Below are 19949 nucleotides of genomic sequence, written 5' to 3'. Positions count from 1 at the left end.
ATATATATATATATATATATATATATATATATATATATATATATATATATATATATATATATATATATACACTAGTGATGGGTCCGGCAACACCGATGCATCGGCGCATGCGTCGAGCTCATAGAGCGATACCCTGTGTCGGTGCGCGTATCGCTTTTAGAAAGTCATGTGATCGAACACGAGCTGTTTTGGTCACGTGACCGCTCATGAGCTGTTCTGGTCACGTGACTGCTCATGAACTGTATCGCACTGACGCCTGCGCGCCAAACTGTGTTTATTAGGAAGCGGCGCAATGCGTGTTGTTGACGAACACCGTTAGGGCCGCTTGTTGTCACTGTCACTCAAAGTTGCATTTCAAAATTACACAGAATAAATGTGTTTATTTTGTTTAGAATTCAGATGGGTTTGATTTGGTGCGCGGCATATATTGGCTGTGCGGCGCACGGTGTGCGCGGAGGACGCTTGAGCACTGCGCAATTGCGCAGGCGCGCACCTTAGAGGGAATGTTGCTCACAGGGCACAGAGGAGGCGTCAGTGCGATACAGTTCGCGTATCGGTCACGTGACCAAAGCAGCTCATGATCGGTCACGTGACTTTCTAAAAGCGGTACGCGCACCGACACAGGGTTTCGCTCTATGAGCTCGACGCATGCGCCTATGCATCTGTGTTGCAGGACTCATCACTAATGTTACTACAGAAGGTACAGGAATGACGGCGTGGCGAAGTTGGTAGCGTGTCCGTGCCAGCAATCGGTTACTGGGGTTCAATCCCCACCTTCTACCATCCTAGTCATGATACATGTTCACATTATTTGACTGTATCTAAAAAAGATAAAAATATATTTTTATTTAAATGAAGATATGAAATAATCCTAAATGAAATACAATGACTTGGTTTATATTATTGTATATACTAGGTCATAAAATCAGTGTCAGTTGAGTCGGTCCATAGGTTGCCTGTAGGGATTTTTAATGTCCAGCAGATGTCAGTATTTAGTGACACAGTATCGACACAGTATCAATACAGTTTTGCAATGTGTCGAAACGCTTCATGAGGCCTCATCAACCCATCACTAATATACACACACATATATATATACACATACATACATATATATATATATATACATATACATACATATATATATATATATATACATATACATACATATATATATATATATATACATATACATACATATATATATATATATATATATATATATATATATATATATATATATATATATATATATATATATATATATATATATATATATATATATATATATATATATATATATATACATATATATATATACATATATATATATATATATATATATATATATATATATATATATATATACATATCCATCCAGCCATCCATTTTCTACCGCTTGTCTCGTTCGGGGTCGCGGGGGGTGCTGGAGCCTACAGAACCTTCATAGACATATACTGTACATAAATATATATTCATTCATGATGGTAGATTGCGGCGGTGAAGGGTATGCATCATTATGTAATTTACATAATTGGCCATGACACATGGGCAGGTACATTCTTAATTCAAAGACACACCTTTTTGGTATTCATAGCATCAACATTTCGCCGTTTTATCACTACATTATATTATATTTTTGTCTGAGTAGTACAATGTGCCCATAACACATTTAGATGCAAATCTTCTTAGTCGCTTATTGTTATGTTGCACGCTTCCCCGCCTCACCCTGGCTTGTGGAGGTGCCCTGCATGCATGTCTCCGTATACCTTGCTTTTGGTGAGTGCTGCTTTTTGATAACTGGGTGACGCAAAAAACACTTTCTGTCTTTCACTGCATGTCATTTGGAGCAAATGATGACGCAAATCGCCCCAAATATATCCATGGCGCTGGAAACGTATCCGTGTTGGTCTGCCCCAGTCTGATATCATTTATTTGAAAAGCATCATTATTTAATACATCAATATTTATCAAATGTGTTGTATTAATTAATATAATACGCAGTGTTTTTGTTTAAAAAAAAAGCTAATTATTTGTCCTTTCCCTATTATAAAGTCAACAAATGATAAAATGATTTATGGGACATTAAGAAGCGATATAATTAAATGAGCTGGGCTTCTTCCTACTCCTTTTCGGCCATGTTGACGTGTGTAAAGGTGCAATGTTAAGCAAATGAGGTCAAGCAATTATCACCGTTAGTTAGGGTTGAGAATGGAGTCGATGCTTTTTCCAACTCAAGGATGCTTCTGGGGCTGGTCACTACATTAGGTACACCTGCCACGACTCACAAGAATAGGTTTTTTTAAAAGCTTTTTTGTACGATAATAATGCTGAGTTTGCTTATTGTCGTGATTGTTGTTGGACGGCTGTCCCTAATGCTTTGACCAGCCACAATAACAGTGTCATTACACACATTTGTGCAGCGGTGTTAAACTCAAGGCCTGGGGGCCAGATCTGGCCCGCGACATCATTTTATCTAGGCCCGCAAACACCTAGGAAATGATATGTGACAATAAAGTACTTCATATTTTGATGGATTTTTTTCATTTTGACAGAAGAAATATAAGTACTGCTTGAAATTGCAAACATTTGAACCTTTAATATTATCCATTATTGCAACAAATATTACAGAATATTATCATACTTTCCAAAAATTTTTTGGCTAAATATAAATATTTAACTTTACAGCAAACTACCCATCAAACGAATAAAAATGACAATAAAATGTACGTTGTTCTTTACAGCATATTACTGTAAATTGAAAAAAACGACTACTGTTTTTTGCGTTTGAATTCTGTTGACTGAGCTGCCATATTTTGACTGTAAAATCTTGTTTTTAACAGTGTATTACTGTAAATGGAAAGACAGTACATTTGTTTTTACGCTACAAAAACTGGTAGCTAAGTTGCCAGAATAAGAAAATAACTTGTACTGTTTTTCCATGAACAATATCATGTTGTAAAAACAATGTCAATTTAACACAAAAATTCTGGCAACTAAGCTGCCAGCTTTTTCTGTAAAACCCCCCAAAAAACAGTGGTACCATTTTTCCATTTACCGTAAAATGTTGTAAAAAATGAAACATAACTATATTTTACAGTAAAATGTTGTAAATGTAAAGTTTTTACTGTAAAATCGACAGTCTACTTAAAACATTTTATATAGTTGTGTGAATGCTCCAAAACATTCACACATATGCTTTTCTTATTTTAATTTATTTTTTTACATATGCTTTTCTACACTAAAATGTATTTATTTATTCTTCTTCTTCTTCTCCAGATTTTGGCGCGCTCTACCTTGCACATTTTTCTTCCGATTCAAACCGTTCCAATTTCAAACTGTTCAGCCTATTCGGGAATCGCGGGATTTCCCTTGACAAATTCCCAAAATTCCCAGATTTCACAGAATTCCAGGTTTTCCCGGGACATTTTTCCTATTCAAAATGAATTGGTCATTTTTCAAACTTCCACCATTTGCACATTTTTCAACCGATTCAAACTATTCCACCTTCAACATATTCCACTCATCCTGCACATTCAAACTATCATTTTTTTTAAATAAAAAAAAAAAATTCCAGGAATTCCCTGAATTCCCGTTTTTTTTAAACACTTTTTCACCCTTTTTTCTGTCGACTACTCCTTCCACAATTTTCAACCCACTTCAACTGTTCCACCGACAAAACATTCCTCTTAATCAGGACAAAAAACAAAGTTGTTTTTTGAACTGGAAAAATTCCTGATTTTCCCGAAATTCCAGGAAATCTGTAACACCATTTCGCAATTAAAAATGTTACTACTTCAACATTTCTCGACCGATTTGACAAATTCCAACACCAACCATTTCAACTCATTCAGGACATTCACATTTTTATTAGCATTTTTCAAAAAAATTCATTTTTTCCCCGAAATTCCCATTGAAATGAATGGGACATTTTTCAAAGTTCCACAACTCTCAAATTTGTTATCCGATTCAAACCGTTCCAACTTCAAAATATTCAGCCTGTTTAGGAATTGGGGGCTCTCCTTCAACAATTGTAAAAAATATTCCCGTATTTCCTAGAATTCCCAATTTTCAGGGACATTTTCCCATTCAAAACGAATGATCCATTTTTCACACTTCCACCATTTCCACATTTTTTGACCGATTCAATTTATTGCACCTTCAATACATTCCACTCATCCTGCACTTTTAAACTCTCATTTTTTCAAGTTTGAAAAAATTCCAGGAATTCCCAGAATTCCGGTTTTTTTAAACCCTTTTTCACCCTTTTTTCTGTCGACTACTCCTCCCACAATTTTCAACCCACTTCAACCGTTCCACCGACAAAACATTCCTCTTAATCAGGACAAAAAACAAAGTTGGAAAAATTCCTGGTTTTCCCAAAATTCCAGGAACTCCGTAACACCATTTCTCAATTAAAAATGTTACTACTTCAACATTTCTCCACCGATTTGACAAATTCCAACACCAACCATTTCAACTCATTCAGAACATTCACATTTTTATTAGCATTTTTCAAAAAAATTCATTTTTTTCCCGAAATTCACATTGAAATGAATGGGACATTTTTCAAAGTTCCACAACTCCCAAATGTGTTATCCGATTCAAACCGTTCCAACTTGAAAATATTCAGCCTGTTCAGGAATTGTGTGCTCTCCTTCAACAATTGGAAAAAAAATTCCCATATTTCCTAGAATTCCCAATTTTCAGGGACATTTTTCCCCATTCAAAATGAATTGGCCATTTTTCAAACTTCCACCATTTGCACATTTTTCAACCGATTCAAACTATTCCACTCATCCTGGAGATTCAAACTATCGTTTTTTAAAAGTTAAAAAAAATTCCAGGAATTCCCGTTTTTTTAAACACTTTTTCACCCTTTTTTCTGTCGACTACTCCTTCCACATTTTTCAACCAACTTCAACCGTTCCACCGACAAGACATTCCTCTTAATCAGTACAAAAAACAAAGTTGTTTTTTAACTGGAAAAATTCCCGGTTTTCCCGAAATTCCAGGAATTCTGTAACACCATTTCTCAATTAAAAATGTTCAACATTTCTCGACCGATTTGAAAAATTCCAACACCAACCATTTCAACTCATTCAGAACATTCACATTTTTATTAGCATTTTTCAAAAAAAATTCCCTTTTTTTCCCCGAAATTCCCATTGCAATGAAAAAATTCCCATATTTCCTAGAATTCCCAATTTTCAGGGACATTTTTCCCCATTCAAAATGAATTGGCCATTTTTCAAACTTCCACCATTTGCACATTTTTCAACCGATTCAAACTATTCCACTCATCCTGGAGATTCAAACTATAATTTTTTCAAGTTCCAAAAAATTCCAGGAATTCAAGTTTTTTTAAACCCTTTTTCACCCTTTTTTCTGTCGACTACTCCTTCAAGATTTTTCAACCCACTTCAACCATTCCACGCACAAAACATTCCTCTTAATCATGACAAAAAACTACGTTATTTTTTAACTGGAAAAACACCCAGTTTTCCCGAAATTCCAGGAATTCCGTAACACCATTTCGCAATTAAAAATGTTACTACTCCAACATTTCTCGACCAATTTGAAAAATTCCAACACCAACCATTTCAACTCATTCAGAACAGTCACATATTTATCAGCATTTTTGAAAAAATTCTCTTTTTTCCCGAAATTCCCATTGAAATGAATGGGACATTTTTCAAAGTTTCACAACTCTCAAATTTGTTATCCGATTCAAACCGTTCCAACTCCACAATATTCAGCCTGTTCAAAATTGTGTGCTCTCCTTCAACAATTTAAAAAAAATCCCAAATTTCCAAAAATTCCCAGTTTACCGGGACATTTTCCACATTCAAAATGAATTGGCCATTTTTCAAACTTCCACCATTTGCACATTTTTCAACCTATTCAAACAATTCCACCTTCAACATATTCCACTCATCCTGGGCATTCAAACTATCAGTTTTTCAAGTTCCAAAAAATTCCAGGAATTCCCATTTTTTTAAACCCTTTTTCACCCTTTTTCTGTCGACTACTCCTTCAAGATTTGTCAACCCACTTCAACCGTTCCACCGACAAAACATTCCTCTTAATCATGACAAAAAACAACGTTATTTTTTAACTGGAAAAACACCCAGTTTTCCCGAAATTCCAGGAATTCCGTAACACCATTTCTCAATTAAAAATGTTACTACTTCAACATTTCTCCACCGATTTGAAAAATTCCAACACCAACCATTTCAAGTCATTCAGAACATTCACATTTTTATTAGCATTTTTCAAAAAAAATTCCCTTTTTTTCCCGAAATTCCCATGGCAATGAATGGGACATTTTTCAAAGTTCCACAACTCCCAAATGTGTTATCCGATTCAAACCGTTCCAACATGAAACTATTCAGCCTGTTCAGGAATTGTGTGCTCTCCTTCAACAATTGGAAAAAAAAATCCCATTTTCCTAGAATTCACAATTTTCAGGGACATTTTTCCCCATTCAAAATGAATTGGCCATTTTTCAAACTTCCACCATTTGCACATTTTTCAACCGATTCAAACTATTCCACTCATCCTGGAGATTCAAACTATCGTTTTTTAAAAGTTAAAAAAAATTCCAGGAATTCACGTTTTTTTAAACCCTTTTTCACCCTTTTTTCTGTCGACTACTCCTTCAACATTTTTTAACCCACTTCAACCGTTCCACCGACAAAACATTCCTCTTAATCAGGACAAAAAACAAAGTTGTTTTTTAACTGGAAAAATTTCCGGTTTTCCCGAAATTCCAGGAATGCCGTAACACCATTTCTCAATTAAAAATGTTCAACATTTCTCGACCGATTTGAAAAATTCCAACACTAACCTTTTCAACTCATTCAGAACATTCACATTTTTATTAGCATTTTTCCAAAAAAATTCCCTTTTTTTCCCGAAATTCCCATTGCAATGAATGGGACATTTTTCAAAGTTCCACAACTCCCAAATGTGTTATCCGATTCAAACCGTTCCAACTTGAAAATATTCAGCCTGTTCAGGAATTGTGTGCTCTCCTTCAACAATTGGAAAAAAAATTCTCATATTTCCTAGAATTCCCAATTTTCAGGGAAATTTTTCCCCATTCAAAATGAATTGGCCATTTTTCAAACTTCCACCATTTGCACATTTTTCAACCGATTCAAACTATTCCACTCATTCTGGAGATTCAAACTATCACTTTTTAAAAGTTAAAAAAAATTCCAGGAATTCCCGTTTTTTTAAACCCTTTTTCACCCTTTTTCTGTCGACTACTCCTTCAAGATTTTTCAACCCACTTCAACCGTTCCACCGACAAAACATTCCTCTTAATCAGGACAAAAAACAACGTTATTTTTTAACTGGAAAAACACCCAGTTTTCCCGAAATTCCAGGAATTCTGTAACACCATTTGTCAATTAAAAATGTTACTACTTCAACATTTCTCGACCGATTTGAAAAATTCCAATACCAACCATTTCAACTCATTCAGAACATTCACATTTTTATTTGCATTTTTCAAAAAAATTCCCTTTTTTTCCCGAAATTCCCATTGCAATGAATGGGACATTTTTCAAAGTTCCACAACTCCCAAATGTGTTATCCGATTCAAACCGTTCCAACTTGAAAATATTCAGCCTGTTCAGGAATTGTGTGCTCTCCTTCAACAATTGGAAAAAAAATTCCCATATTTCCTAGAATTCCCAATTTTCAGGGACATTTTCCCCCATTCAAAATGAATTGGCCATTTTTCAAACTTCCACCATTTGCACATTTTTCAACCGATCCAAACTATTCCACTCATCCTGGAGATTCAAACTATCATTTTTTCAAGTTCCAAAAAAATTCCAGGAATTCCCGTTTTTTTAAACCCTTTTTCACCCTTTTTTCTGTCGACTACTCCTTCAGCATTTTTCAACCCACTTCAACCGTTCCACCGACAAAACATTCCTCTTAATCAGGACAAAAAACAAAGTTGTTTTTTAACTGGAAAAATTCCCGGTTTTCCCGAAATTCCAGGAATTCCGTAACACCATTTCTCAATTAAAAATGTTCAACATTTTTCGACCGATTTGAAAAATTCCAACACCAACCATTTCAACTCATTCAGGACATTCACATTTTTATTAGCATTTTTCAAAAAAATTAATTTTTTCCCTGAAATTCACATTGAAATGAATGGGACATTTTTCAAAGTTCCACAACTCCCAAATGTGTTATCCGATTCAAACCGTTCCAACTTGAAAATATTCAGCCTGTTCAGGAATTGTGTGCTCTCCTTCAACAATTGGAAAAAAAATTCCCGTATTTCCTAGAATTCCCAGTTTTCAGGGACATTTTTCCCCATTCAAAATGAATTGGCCATTTTTCAAACTTCCACCATTTGCACATTTTTCAACCGATTCAAACCATTCCACTCATCCTGGAGATTCAAACTATCATTTTTTAAAGTTAAAAAAAATTCCAGGAATTCCCGTTTTTTTTAACCCTTTTTTCTGTCGACTACTCCTTCAACATTTTTCAACCCACTTCAAGCGTTCCACCGACAAAACATTCCTCTTAATCATGACAAAAAAACAACGTTCTTTTTTAACTGGAAAATCACCCAGTTTTCCCGAAATTCCAGGAATTCCGTAACACCATTTCTCAATTAAAAATGTTACTACTTCAACATTTCTCGACCGATTTGAAAAATTCTAACACCAACCATTTCAACTCATTCAGAACATTCACATTTTTATTAACATTTTCCAAAAAAATTCCCTTTTTTTCCCAGAATTCCCATTGCAATGAATGGGACATTTTTAAAAGTTCCACAACTCCCAAATGTGTTATCCGATTCAAACCGTTCCAACTTGAAAATATTCAGCCTGTTCAGGAATTGTGTGCTCTCCTTCAACAATTGGAAAAAAAATTCCCATATTTCCTAAAATTCCCAATTTTCAGGGACATTTTTCCCCATTCAAAATGAATTGGCCATTTTTCAAACTTCCACTATTTGCACATTTTTCAACCGATTCAAACTATTCCACTCATCCTGGAGATTCAAACTATCGTTTTTTAAAGTTAAAAAAAATTCCAGGAATTCCCGTTTTTTCAAACCCTTTTTCACCCTTTTTTCTGTCGACTACTCCTTCAACATTTTTCAACCCACTTCAACCGTTCCACCGACAAAACATTCCTCTTAATCAGGACGAAAAACAAAGTTGTTTTTTAACTGGAAAAATTCCCGGTTTTCCCGAAATTCCAGGAATTCCGTAACACCATTTCTCAATTAAAAATGTTCAACATTTTTCGACCGATTTGAAAAATTCCAACACTAACCATTTCAACTCATTCAGAACATTCACATTTTTATTAGCATTTTTCAAAAAAACTCTTTTTTTCCCCCCCGAAATTCCCATTGAAATGAATGGGACATTTTTCAAAGTTCCACAACTCCCAAATTTGCTATCCGATCCAAACCGTTCCAACTTGAAAATATTCAGCCTGTTCAGGAATTGTGTGCTCTCCTTCATTCATCCATCCATTTTCTACCGCTTGTCCCATTTGGTGTTCAACAATTGGAAAAAAAAATTCCTGTATTTCTTAGACTTCCCAGTTTTCAGGGACATTTTCCCCATTCAAAATGTAATCATCCTTTTTTCACACTTCCACAATTTCCACATTTTTCAACCGATTCAAACCATTCCAACATCAACACATTCCACTCATCCAACTAACACTTTCCCAAGTTCCAAACCAAATTCAGTTTTTCCTGGAAATTCAAACTCTTCCACATTCAAACCATTCCAACATTCAAACTATTCTTACATTCATTCTACATCCTGTCAGCATTTCACTTCAACTTCAGCATTGGAGCATTCACATGCCATTCCTTCAGGAATGACCTCATCTCGTTAATAATGAAATCCAGAGGCATATTAATACATTATTCACCGTTAAAAGCCATGTGGCCCTCTGAGGGCAGCCATAACTGCCATGTGGCCCTCAATGAAAACCACTTTGACATCCCTGCTCCAGTGTATGTCATTAAGTGTGTATGTCTAGGTGTGGTTGCGCCCCCTGGTGTCCAGTTAGGCTGGCTCTCCCTCTCCCAGTCTAGGCCCATTTGGGTCAGGCTCCAAAGGACCCAGCATGTCTTTGGCTGGTGTGTCTGCCTCGTAAGCGTGACCTCCCTTCTGAGCCTCTGACCCGCGTCCAGCCAGCACGGAGCACGCCACTTTGTTGTTCAACTTCTACCTCGATGTACATGACCGTGTCACAGTTGTGTGTGTGTGAAGGCGTGTCATACATCCCAAAGAGACGAAGCCCTCCTAAACACACATGTCTTCATCAGGCCATAAGTGACATGGATGCTGATGGACGCGCTGCTAAAAGGAGGCCAGGTGTAGAAAAGGTGATGTCAGAGCGCCACAATGTCAAATATGCGTGAAAGCAATTAATGAGGACTCCTCTGACACAAGAAGGGAATCTTCTTAAACCTCCCCTGAAAAAAGAAAAATCAGGTTTAAACTTGCCATCTGCCTCCATGCGTATAAATGGAGGAACATCTTTATAGACGTTTAAGCGCCTAAAGAGAAAGATCTGCCCGGACATAACGCCACCATGACACAGATATGACAATCACTTGGCTTTTCGCCTCATTTCTTTTCCCGGGTTCAAGTAGATGTCAGATTTTTGATAGCTTATCTCAGTCAAACTACGGAGTCAAAAGTCCCAAGTAATTTATTTTTATTTTTATTCTTATTATTATTTTTTACTCTGTCCTTTCTCGCCCATTCATCAATCCACTTTCTACCACTTGTTACTCTTGGGGTCTCCTAGCCGCTCAAGCAAATCTTATTGTCTAAAAATGCATTTTCCCATTGATAACATGACGTCAAGTGCACACTCTTTCACTCAATTAGTGTGCGAGGGAAGAAAATGGCGAAATTGTTGGGGAAACCTTTGTCCAGACAAGAAAGATGCTCTGAATGCAGTGAGTCTGTCTTCATCTACAATTACCATATCTATGTTTGTATACATACATATATATATATATATATATATATATATATATATATATATATATATATATATATATATATATATATATATATATATATTATATACACACATATATGTATACATATATATATATATATATATAAATATATATATACACATATAGACATATATACATATACATATTAATATATATATATATATATATATATACATATAGACATATATACATATACATATTAATATATATATATATATATATATATATATATATATATATATATACACATACATACATATATATTTATAAAAATATATACACATACATATATATACACATACATACATATATATATATATATATATATATATATATATATATATATATATATATATATATATATATATATATATATATATATATATATATACACATACATACATATATATTTATAAAAATATATACACATACATATATATACACATACATACATACATATATATATATATATATATATATATATATATATATATATATATATATATATATATATATATATATATATATATATATATATATATATATACACTACTGTTCAAAAGTTTGGGGTCACATTGAAATGTCCTTATTTTTGAAGGAAAAGCACTGTACTTTTCAATGAAGATAACTTTAAACTAGTCTAAACTTTAAAGAAATACACTCTATACATTGCTAATGTGGTAAATGACTATTCTAGCTGCAAATGTCTGGTTTTTGGTGCAATATCTACATAGGTGTATAGAGGCCCATTTCCAGCAACTATCACTCCAGTGTTCTAATGGTACAATGTGTTTGCTCATTGGCTCAGAAGGCTAATTAATGATTAGAAAACCCTTGTGCAATCATGTTCACACATCTGAAAACAGTTTAGCTCGTTACAGAAGCTACAAAACTGACCTTCCTTTGAGCAGATTGAGTTTCTGGAGCATCACATTTGTGGGGTCAATTAAACGCTCAAAATGGCCAGAAAAAGAGAACTTTCATCTGAAACTCGACAGTCTATTCTTGTTCTTAGAAATGAAGGCTATTCCACAAAATTGTTTGGGTGACCCCAAACTTTTGAACGGTAGTGTACATACACATTATATACAGTATATAGTCATCTGAATTTTACTGTGAAATATGGAACAAATGGCAGCTTAGTCGCCAGAATTTTACTGTAAAATTTACTGTGTTTTTTCTACAACATTTTACTGTAAATGGAAGAGCAGTAACACTTTTTAGCCAGTTTTTTTAAACCGTAAAATTTACAGTAATACATCGTAAAAAAACATAGATTTTCAGTTTAAAAAAAACGGCAGCTCAGTCAACAGAACTTCACCACGAAAAATGTTTTTTGTTCCAATTTACAGTAATACGGTGTAAAGTAAATTTTACTGTAAAATCTATTTTTGCAGTATACAGTTGGATAGAAAACTTAAAAGGTATTCAAGCCTTTACATTTATTTTGACGAAAAAATATTTGGGAAGTAAGATAATTCAATATTTGTTGCAATATTGGACAAAATAAAGTTTAAACTATTTGCAATTTCACACAATACGTACATTTATACATTTTAAAGTACTTTATTGATGCATGTTATTTCCAGGTGTTCGCGGGCCACATTAAATGATGTGGCGGGCCTTATTCGGCCCCCGGGCCCTTGAGTTTGACACCTGTGATTTATGCAATAGAATCCATTAAGAAAAACACGAGACGTTTGCTTGTCTCACATAAAGAAGATAGGCAAAGTTCCCCTTTAAAAATTTGAGTGGACATCTCATTTCATCTTGAGGAACATTTTTTTCATAATTAAAAGAAAAAAACGGATGCAAAAAAAAATTCCTACCTACAGCTATAATAACAACAATGTTTTTTTTTTTTTAAAGGAATGAAAGAAAATCTGCCTTTTATCACAGCTGACACATGCTGTGCATTGGTTGAGCGTACAGTGCTGTATATGTCAATAAATATGTTATTATTATCTTATTATTTATTATCAATTAGTAGTATTACTTCTTCAATTGTGCTTTAATGTTATGGAAGAGCAACTAATAGCGAACGTTGATCCAAATAAACAAAACAAGGTTTTAAAGTCAATTGTTTACATAGATTTGGTGCAGAGTGACCACCAGGCCGCTAGATGGCAGTAAACAACAAGACTCTGCTTAGGGTCGCAGGGTTGTACTTCCGGTCCGGCGGGCAGCGCGTGTTTGTGTGCGCTTGCGAACGCTTTTGTGACGACAAACTAGTAATCAATATAACTTCTAATCTCCGACTGGGATTAAAGAGGCAATGGTGAGTGCGATCTGTTGAAGTTTAAAGACACTTTCGTCTCCGCGGTGCACGTTTGGTCGCTGCCGTTTTATAAACGTGTAGAGTTGAAGCCAGTTAGCATTAGCCGCGTTAGCATCTTTAAACTGAATGAATGAGCGCCTCGCAGCCACTTTTCTCATTGTTTATTTAATTAATTGTGTTTTGTTATTAAACTTAGTCATAACCTCTTTGTTAAGCGTGAAATATCTGGCTGAAATGTTACGTAGTGTGGTCTGCACTACTGATAGGGATATCAGTACAAAATGAAATGATACCGTCTGATGTGATACCATTAGTGATGATTTGTAACTCTCATGGCTTCACATTAATGCCTTCTTTTTTTTATTTGAAGAGTTTACCACTGAACCCAAAGCCATTCCTGAACGGTCTGACCGGCAAGCCGGTGATGGTGAAGCTGAAGTGGGGCATGGAGTACAAAGGCTACCTGGTGTCCGTGGATGGTTACATGAACATGCAGGTAAGTCTTTAAGAATATCACCATTGCTTCAGTTTCACCCGCCTCCTGCTAGGGATGATGTTCGTTAAGAAATTATCGACGTTGATGCTATTATCGAATCCTCTTATCGAACCGAGGCCTTATGGAATCCAGATAGGTTGTTGTGTGTGCACTGAGTTCCAAAAGCCGTAGATGTTATGTGACTGGGCCGGCATGCTGTTTATATGGAGGAAACTGGACGTGACTGAGGACAGCATGCGGACGTTAAAAGGGTGAAGGTTTCAGGTGAGAGAGGACGCTAAATGCATATAGTGCTGCTATGTGTGTTTTAATTAGGGCTGGGCGATATCATCAATCTTTATTGCAGACCTTAAGATCCATTAAACATATAAAAACACGATACAAAACATTAAAAACTAAACAATAAAACATTAAAAATAAAGCCCAAATGTCAGTTTCTGACATACAAACATGTGTGCCAATGGTTCCACAGTCCAGATGAGTAAATAACAGAACTGCGGCCAGGGTTCGTTATCACAGTGATTATGTCATTTTCAGACTCCGATGCCCTACACATAAACTTATACATGAGGTAGCGTAGCAACGCTGAGAAAGTGGGCACTCTAACACTAACAAACATCTGGCTTGCACTGGAGCTTCTTGGAATTCCCAGGAGCAGCCTCTTACAATCATTATAAGCAGTATATATCAAATATACTCGATTTATCGCGTGTTTGTCTCTGTGCGATATAGAAAATGACTGGTGATATTGGAGTATACGTTCTCAGGCAGTTGCTTTTAGCTGCGGGCATTACACTACAGGCTGTTCCCACTCTTTCTTGTCTCTCCTTCTCACAGAGACATAACACAAGCGCACCTTCTTACATACGTCACATACTGTCGCGCGTGCAACGTCATACACCCTCACGGAGCAGAGAGGTAGCAGCGTGGGTAACGTTAGCTGTGGTGCGAGTGGTAATACGAGAGAGAGAAGATGCGAATCTGGTAAAAAAATGAAGGAAGAATTAATTCCCAAGAAAAGCAGCAGGGGGTCCATCGTCTGGCGGTGGTTTGGCTTCAAGCGGGAAGATGTTGAACAGACAACCGTAATTTCTAGTGTATGCGACAAAAGCGTTGCTACAAAAAGTAGCATTACTGCTAATTTGTAGCATGACTTGAAAAGTCACCCGCTAGAGAATGAAGAGTGCTTGAAACTCTGCATGTCAACATCTCCGGCCGGTGCCACACCCACAAAATGCCCAAGCAACCATTTCCACATCAACACCGTATGAAAAAAAATCAACAACAGAAGGAGAAAACGTCCGCAGGAACCTACCACATAGTGAAGGACATACACTATTTGATTTACTATTATGCAGCTCATTTTTATTTGACAGTTATTGAAATATCTTGTGTGACATCATGCACAAAAGTGCACTTTATTTGTTTTAAACTATTGTAGTGGCGTTCTGTACAAAAAGTGCACTTTAATTTAGTGTTGTTTTGATATGTCATCTTAGTGACATCATGCACAAAAGTGCACTAATAGCTTGTTTTAAAATATCTCTGACAATCTTGCACTTTCTGTTTTGGAAATGACATGAATGTTTGTGCCACTGCTTAATAACTGTTTAATTAATAAATACACTTTTGGTCAATTGACTTAGTTGTGATTTCCCTCTCTGCATGAAAGTTTAAAAGTAGCATATATTAATGCAGTATGAAGAAGAATGTTTTAATGTAGGCACATAGAATCATCATACTGCTGTGATTATATGCATTAAGTGTTCATTCAAGGCGAAGGCAAAATATCCAGATATATATCGTGTATCGTGACATGGCCTAAAAATATGGAGGTATTAATAAAAGGCCATATTGCCCAGCCCTAGTTGTAAATAAAAAAATTGCCGACAAACGCATCACCAACATGGACGAGGTGCCGCTCACTTTCAACATGCCGGTGAAGCAGTGTGGAGAAGAAGGGGACCAGCACGGTAGAGAATCCATACGCACAACGGGGCAAGAGAAGTCGGCTTTTACTTATTCCGAGGAGCCACACGGCAACGAGACTGACTTTGAAAATGAGGAGAGGGAATCTGGCGTGTTTGATTGAGAACTTGCCCAGCTGTTCATTTCAGACACAGAAGATGAGGACTTTGATGGTTTTGTGGATGAGGATTGATCAAAAAAAATAATGTGAGTACACTGATAAATACTTCAATAAAGTACAACCCAACTCAGCTTTGCTCCTGCTGCCTTTTTAAAACAGCGTCCATGCATGCTAGCGTATACGTTAAATACAGAAATAGCACCCGTAACTGAGACCGCGTTTTTTTAATACGGTGCGAAAATACGCTATAGTGGCTTCGATAACAGGAACCGGTTCTCAAAAAAAGGGATTTTAATCCATGGAATCAGTTCTTTTCTTATCGAAGCATCGGGAGAACCGGTTTTCGAACATCATCCCTACCTCCTGCTGTCATGAACTGTGTTTAATCCGTAGTATTTTAACGTACCTTTTTTGTCATGTTTTTGTGCAGCTGGCCAACACAGAAGAGTATGTGGATGGAGCTTTAGCCGGCCATCTTGGCGAGGTCCTTATCAGGTACGATCTGTTCTGATGCCAGCCTAATTAAAGACACATCAGGGTCAGATGTTACAAGTAACAAAACATGTTTTTCTTAAAGGGGTACTTCACTTTTTTAAAGTTGGTCTATCATTTACAATCATGTGAGACAAACCCACGTTTTCTTTTTTATGCATTTGAAGTCGTAAATAAAGGGTAGCAAAAGGCAGCTTACAATAGAGCCAATTGGAGTTGCTCTATTCCGCCTATAAAGTGCTTTAAAAACCTCCATCAACGTTGTTTAATGGAGTTTTTAGGCTGTTGTAGTTTTTATTTTTTTAATACACTGTAGCACTTTGAGGTTTGCTCAATGTAAAGTGCTTTTACAAATAAAATCTATTATTATTTTATATACCCGCTGTAAGTATATATATTTATACAGCAGGCCAAAGTGGCACAAATTAGATTTTTTCTAAATCTGATTTGAAAAGTTGAAGTTAACGTACGACTGATAGTCACACAGTGGTGAAATTAACCTCTGCATTTGACCCATCCCCTTGTTCCACCCCCTGGGAGGTGAGGGGAGCAGTGAGCAGCAGCAGTGGCTGCGCTCGGGAACCATTTTTGGTGATATAACCCTCAATTCCAACCCTTGATGCTGAGTGCCAAGCAGGGAGGTCATTTTTATAGTCTTTGGTATGACTCCGCCGGGGTTTGAACTCACGACCTACCCATCTCAGGGCATACACTCTAACCACAAGGCCACTGAGCAGGTTATATTACATGTAACATGTGACCTGTATCAGTATAAACACGCTCAGGCCACATTTTTATGTGAAAATAAAAGTTATATAAGTTTTTAGATCCGAGGATGTCGTCGTGGTTTGTGAAGCCCTTTGAGGCACTTGTGATTAGGGTTAATACACCCATGTATTAACAGGGTGAAAGTTGAGCTGGCGAATTATATCATCAAGCAGAAACATTGTTGCAAACAAACACTCGGTTAAGGCTACATCCAACATGTTAGGCATTTTCACATTAATAACCGTGCTATATTCGACGTATACTTACATTTTAGTCAAGAACGCACACAATGCTGTTTACACAATCACCCAAGAGCCCATATTACGCAGAAACACTACAAACAGGAAATGACGTCTCAGACTAGATCGCCAAATTAAGAGCACAGGAAATCTAACATCTCAAAACTGTGTCAGAATAAGATAAGACTAAAACACTTTGACAGTTCAGGTCACGACATCTAAATGGAGTTTTGTTGATTGTTTGTTTTTTTAAGAGGGATTTACTGGCATAATAGTACTCCCATTAGTTGCATTGTTAACCACCTCGTACTTGTTGTAGTTCACAAGTTAGAATGCACAAAAAAGAAAAATGTGTTCTTACCTTTAAAAGATTGTCAACAAGGAGAAAAATCCCCCAAAAAGTGTGGTTCCCCTTCAACTTGTAGCAATAATAACACTTTCTCTCCTTCCCACAGGTGTAATAATGTCTTGTACATCCGAGGTGTAGAAGAGGAGGAGGAAGACGGTGAAATGAGAGAGTAATTCCACAGACGATCCTAGTCCAGTTTAAAGTGTGCTTGCGTTTTCACCATGTGAAACCAAATGTGTGCGATCCAGATTTGTTTAGTTATTTTTTTCTTTTTTGTACCGAGAGACCAACTGTTTGTTGTGATACAGGCACAATAAAATGATTATTGTACTCTTTCTTAAACCGGACAGCTGTGCTTATTTCTAAAGTAGGGTTGTACGGTATACTGGTACTAGTATAGTATTGCGGTACTAATTAATCAAAATCGGTACTATACCCTGTTTGAAAAGTACCGGTTCGCCATATTTTTTTTTTACAGGCATGACGGCGCGTCATCACGTCGCGTCACTGCTGGTTTCCCGAGCAGAGGAGCATGTTCGGCAGCGCACACACACAGAGTACTTACAAGCAGACATAGTGTGTAGACAGAAAAGGGAGAATGGATGCATTTTGGTGTAAAAAGTAAAGACAAAGGTGAAGTTATAACACTGAAACACCCTCAGGAAGAGGTGCTTTAAGACATGACTTGCTAGTTAGCGGCTAACGTCCATCCAGTGTTTTAGCTACTTCTAAATCTCTAATCCTTGTCTCCATGGCGACAAATAAAGTAAGTTTCTTACAAGTATCAATATCACTGCAGGATGAAGAATAGCTAAACATGCTTCACTACACACCGTAGGAGGATACAATAGCTCACCGGCGTCACAATGTAAACAAACGCCATGAGTGGATCTACACCTGACATCCACTGTAATGATACCAAGTACAGGAGCGTATCTAGTCGCTCCTACTATGATTACATCGATATTTTTTATCGTCGCAAAATATATACATTTTTAAATTCATATTCTATTCCTAACCTCAGGAAGTATGTCCCTGGACAGATGGGGGCTTTGAATGTGACCAATGTATGATCCCGTGGGTACTTGGTGGGTTTGACGGCAACTTTCAATCTTTAAAATAATTTCAGAAAAATCAATCTTGTTGTAGTTTAATTTTGTGGCAAGTTTGGTCCGTTATACAAAATAATAAAGCCACAAATAATATGGGGTATTAACTTCGCTGAACGTCTATTTTTTTTTTTTTTAAACACACCCACAACTACTTGGTATCGGATTGATACCTAAATTTGTGGTATCCTCCAAAACTAATGTAAAGTATCAAAGAAGAGAATAATAAGTGATTATTACATTTTATGTTGAAACAGAAAATAGTGTAGTGAAGTGAATTATATTTATATAGCGCTTCTCTCTAGTGACTCAAAGCGCTTTTACATAGTGAAACCCAATATCTGAGTTACATTTAAACCAGTGTGGGTGGCACTGGGAGCAGGTGGGTCAAGTGTCTTGCCCAAGGACAAAAACGGCAGTGACTAGGATGGCAGAAGCGGGGATCGAACCTGGAACCCTGAAGTTGCTGGCACGGCCACTCTACCAACCGAGCTATACCGCCCTTAAAATAAGCAGATATTAACAGTAAAGGAACAAGTAGATCAGGCCTGGGTAATTATTTTGACTCGGGGGGCCAAATTTAGAGAAAAAAATGTGTCTGGGGGCCGGTATATCTATTTTTAGGAAAACTAATATAAAACCTCACAATAAAGTCTGATTGAATTATAAAAATGTTATGACAGACCGCCTTAAAAACGGAATTTTAAATTTTTCTATGAACGATAAAACCCTGAATATTGACAACATATGAACGTCACACCCCCCTCTCAATCGACATATTTTACAATCAAGCCAAATGCAACAAACACAGCAAAATATGAACGCAAAGGGTAAAAAAACATCTACAATCTGATACATCACTAAGCTTTAGAACTTTCTTGTAAAAATCTCAGGCTGGCTGCTCTGGAAACACTCTGTGGAAACACTCCTCACCCACACTGCTTGGTGCCTCATCTGACCTGCTGTGACATAGATTACCATAGTCACTAGTAGGGTTGTACGCTATACGAGTATTAGTATAGTACTGCGATACTAATTAACAGAGGTGGGACCAAGTCATTGCTTTGCAAGTCACAAGTAAG

The 19949-nt window shown here is 36.4% G+C and overlaps 2 protein-coding genes across 2 annotated transcripts in view; one reads left to right on the top strand and one right to left on the bottom strand.

Annotated features, from left to right (window-relative positions):
* Positions 1-19949, bottom strand: part of ntn4 (netrin 4) — an 82736-nt gene that overhangs the window by 59024 nt on the left and 3763 nt on the right. The window contains exon 3 of the mRNA XM_062066415.1: positions 16317-16428. The gene's annotated coding sequence lies outside the window, so the exon portion shown is untranslated. The remainder of the gene's footprint in view (positions 1-16316; positions 16429-19949) is intronic.
* snrpf (small nuclear ribonucleoprotein polypeptide F) lies at positions 13171-18093 on the top strand. The gene is made up of 4 exons (XM_062066420.1): positions 13171-13325; positions 13696-13821; positions 16341-16405; positions 17865-18093. The coding sequence occupies exons 1-4, from the start codon at positions 13323-13325 to the stop codon at positions 17929-17931; spliced, it is 261 nt and encodes an 86-aa protein (XP_061922404.1). The 5' UTR covers positions 13171-13322; the 3' UTR covers positions 17932-18093.

The sequence above is a fragment of the Entelurus aequoreus genome, linkage group LG12 (assembly GCF_033978785.1).
Source record: "Entelurus aequoreus isolate RoL-2023_Sb linkage group LG12, RoL_Eaeq_v1.1, whole genome shotgun sequence".
In the NCBI taxonomy this organism is placed as follows: domain Eukaryota; kingdom Metazoa; phylum Chordata; class Actinopteri; order Syngnathiformes; family Syngnathidae; genus Entelurus; species Entelurus aequoreus.
The sequence above is the reverse complement of the archived record's forward strand: the minus strand, read 5'-3'. Positions and strand labels throughout refer to the sequence as shown.